At 61.6% G+C, this 3,380-nt stretch overlaps 1 protein-coding gene across 1 annotated transcript; it reads right to left on the bottom strand.

The window, feature by feature from the left end:
* Nucleotides 1-654: 654 nt before the first annotated feature.
* UCN3 (urocortin 3) lies at nt 655-1,131 on the bottom strand. The gene has a single exon (XM_009290429.1). It carries the CDS (start codon nt 1,129-1,131, stop codon nt 655-657), a length of 477 nt encoding a protein of 158 aa, XP_009288704.1.
* Between the last annotated feature and the right edge of the window lie 2,249 nt (nt 1,132-3,380).

The following is a 3,380-nucleotide window of genomic DNA, read 5'->3' as shown; positions in this document are numbered from 1 at the left end:
TGCCAGCTGTGACTGCTGAAGGTGCTGGTGGGGAAAGGGGTGGTTGCAAGACAACCTCATACCCCCGAGGGTCCCCAGGAGGAGAAACTGGGAAGTCCCTCTCGAGGTCCCCTGAGCAGTCTTGCTTTTCCCTTCCCAGTGCAGTGATGACTGTGGGTAGGGACGGCTTGTGTATGGGGCCGTGGGAGGGAGCAGGGTCTGGACCGTGGTGGGGACAGGGCCGTGAGGTTGAGCTGGAGGGATGTTTTGGAAAGGCTACGGGCCCAGACAGAGCCGACCGAGCCCCCGGTGGAGGCGATGGGAGAAGAGAGCATTGGAAACTCAAGAGATCATAGCTTTAATTAGGGACCTTCCTGAGGCGACACGTCCCCTTGCCCTGCTGCGGACACGAGCCTCTTCCCCGCGCAAGGAAATGTCGAGGAGGAGGGACGGAGGAGATCGGGAAGGGGAGAAGGAGGAAGAAGAGCGGGCAAGACAGACCCGACCGAGCCCCCGGTGGAGGGCGATGGGAGAAGAGAGCATTGGAAACTCAAGAGATCATAGCTTTAATTAGGGACCTTCCTGAGGCGACACGTCCCCTTGCCCTGCTGCGGACACGAGCCTCTTCCCCGCGCAAGGAAATGTCGAGGAGGAGGGAGAGGAGATCGGGGGGGGTCACTTCCGCCGCCCAATTTGGGCCATGAGGTGCGCGTTGGCCGCGGCCTTCGCCCGCAAGTTCTTGGCTTTGGCGATGTTGAAGAGGATGTTCATGATGTTGGTGGGGACATCGAGGGAGAGGGTGACCTTGGTGCGGCGGTCGCTCTTGGCCCGGTTTTGGTATGTCTTCCCCTTCACCTGTGCTTGAGAGACGTATTTGTAATGGCCTTCTGCCGGGAATGTCCTTTTCCCCACCTCTTCATCCACCGCGTCCTCCCCCTCCTCCTCCTCCTCCTCGGACGCCTCCTCCAGCGATGGGGAGTCGAAGCCGCGCTTGTCCAAGATGGCGTTTTCCTCCGGGCGGCTCTTCCGGGCTTCAGCGAGGGCCGCGTTGAGGCAGCTGAAGATGGAGGCGGTGTTGTAGAGGCGGAGAGCCCGTCCGGTCTCGGCGGCGCAGAGGAGGGCGAGGAGGAGCAGCAGCGTGGTGCGGGGCATTGTGGTGGCCTGCCCGGTGGAGAGAGCGAGGGGAGGGCAGAGATGGGCATGAGCTTCCCGCGGGGCCTGGGGCAGAGCACCATCATCCCCCCGTCGTTCCACATCCCATGGACCTGGGTTCACCTCCCGCGTCCCCCCCAGGTCCCATCTAATGGTTAGGGCAGGTGGGAATGAGTTGCCTTGGGGCCTCCTCCTCCAAGGTGCACCCCCCCAGCCCTTGGTTTTGGGGTGCTGGGTGGGAGGTGGGATGTCCAAGGTGCTTTGCAAGGCTGCAGCCTCCATGGAGGGGAGGATTTGGCCATCCCTTTGCCGAAACACAAATGCCTGCTGCAGGAGAGCTGGTTTCTGCCGTGCCCCCTGCCTGGGGCAATCTCCTTGCAGTCCCCATGCAGCCCTCCCCACCTTGCTAACACCTCCACAGAGCAACCGGGTGTGCCACCAGCTGCTCTAAAGGTGGGTTTTCCTTTCAGCTCCTCTCTGGTCAGCCTGAAGCCACCAGAGATGTTTCTCTGCTCTCTGAAGTTGGCAATTGCCCGTCTCACCCCCACCAGGTCCAAAAAGGGCATGGCGAGTGGGGTAGGTCCCAGTCCCAGTCCCCATCGTGATGGCCCCATGTCACCTCTCCAGCCTTGGCCTGGGGTGCTCCGGGGTTGCCCGTTACCCCATGGCTCCATCGCCAGGACCCCCCTCCACCCTGGGTGCAGGACAGGCTGCCCCATCTGATGGCACATTTGAGGGCGCATTCCCCCCCATGGACAGCCCTGCCTGGGGACCTGGGGGCACCTCCAAGATCACAGCACAGCAGCATCACTCCCTGCTTGAAATATGGTCGCTTTTGGGTCGCGGGAGTCTGAAAACCTCGGGATAATCCTCCTGCTCTGCAAAACGTCCCTGTCTCTGAGTCCTGTCTCTCCAGGAAGCGACCCATCTCCCCATATACCTACCCGACCGCTCAAAAAAGGCCACCTAAAAGGCCACAAGGGTTGTCCCGGTGGGGGTCTTTGCCCATGTCGCGGTCCGACAAGTGTCCCCGGGGCCAGCCCCGAGGTCACAGGGCCCCTCCAAGTGCCTGGAGGCGTGCTGGCATTCCCAAACTTGGGGCCCCATCTTGTGGCAAGCACATCGCATGGCAAGCCTTGGCTGGGGGAGAGTCCCCAGAGGTGCGGGACCCTGCCTGGGGCTGGGGTTTCACCGGTGGTTTGGGGCTGTGAGCTGCTCAGTTATTTCCCGTGGGGACGGGAGTGTGGAGGGGCCAAGGAGGCTGGGGGAAGCCCCTGGGAAGCTCTCGCGGAGCAGGATGGCTCCTGTGACTCTCTGTGGACGTCTGTGTCTTGGGGCTACCACCGGGAAGGGAGGCTGTGCCTTGCTGCACGGGGGGCTGCTGGGTCGGGGAGATGTCCTCAGACTGATCCAAAACCAAATCAGCTCGATTGTCCCCAGGAGCTGTCACCCTGGACCTGCTCTACTGCCACTGATCCCGAGTCTGTGAACCTGCTGTCACCTTAACTCTGCCCTTCGCTGTCTTGCGGGGGGGAGGGGGGGGAGACTGGGGCAGGTTTATCCCCTCAGCTCTGCCCTTTGCCATCCCTCAGAGGGGGAGATGGGGGCAGGTCGTACAGGCAGGATTTGAGGGAGCCGCTCAATTTCCACTTCTTTGCCTCACTCGCCCCTGCACAAAACCCCACAGAGCTCCCCCAGGCAACAGCCATGCCCTTAACTCTGCCCTGCGTCCATATGAGAGAAGAAGGACGCGCGGCAGCCGTGGCAGGACCCAGGCAGCAACGGCAAAGCTGTTGCTGTAGGAATGGGGAAGAAAACCCTTCCCGGCACCCAGCCCTCATGCGAGGGCTATTAGGGGGCCCCAAACTCTCTTTCCTTCAGCCCCAAATCAGATGTTTAAATCCTGGGACTGAGTTTTTGCTTGCAGAAGCTTAACAGGACGAAGATCTTTCCCCCACGCCAAAGCCTCTCCCTTTCCAACTGCGTTTCAGCCCCAGATGAAGCATCTCCCCCCCCAGCAAACTCCTTGCAGCCCCTGCTAGGAGGACGGGGGGCTTGGGCTATGAATTTAGATACTGCTAAATGTCTTGCCCCTGCCTGCAGCCCCTGCTCTCCTGGGGACACTGCGTGACCCCGAGCGGCTGGATGGAGAATGGGAACGTCTCCAAAAGCCCTTGCAGAGCCGGCACGGCTGCTGGGAGAGAACTGAGCTGGGTTGAGCTGCCGCTGCCCTCTCCGGAGGCGCAGAG

The sequence above is a fragment of the Aptenodytes forsteri genome, unplaced genomic scaffold, assembly GCF_000699145.1.
Source record: "Aptenodytes forsteri isolate BGI_AS27 unplaced genomic scaffold, ASM69914v1 Scaffold173, whole genome shotgun sequence".
NCBI lineage: Eukaryota > Metazoa > Chordata > Aves > Sphenisciformes > Spheniscidae > Aptenodytes > Aptenodytes forsteri.
The sequence above is the reverse complement of the archived record's forward strand: the minus strand, read 5'-3'. Positions and strand labels throughout refer to the sequence as shown.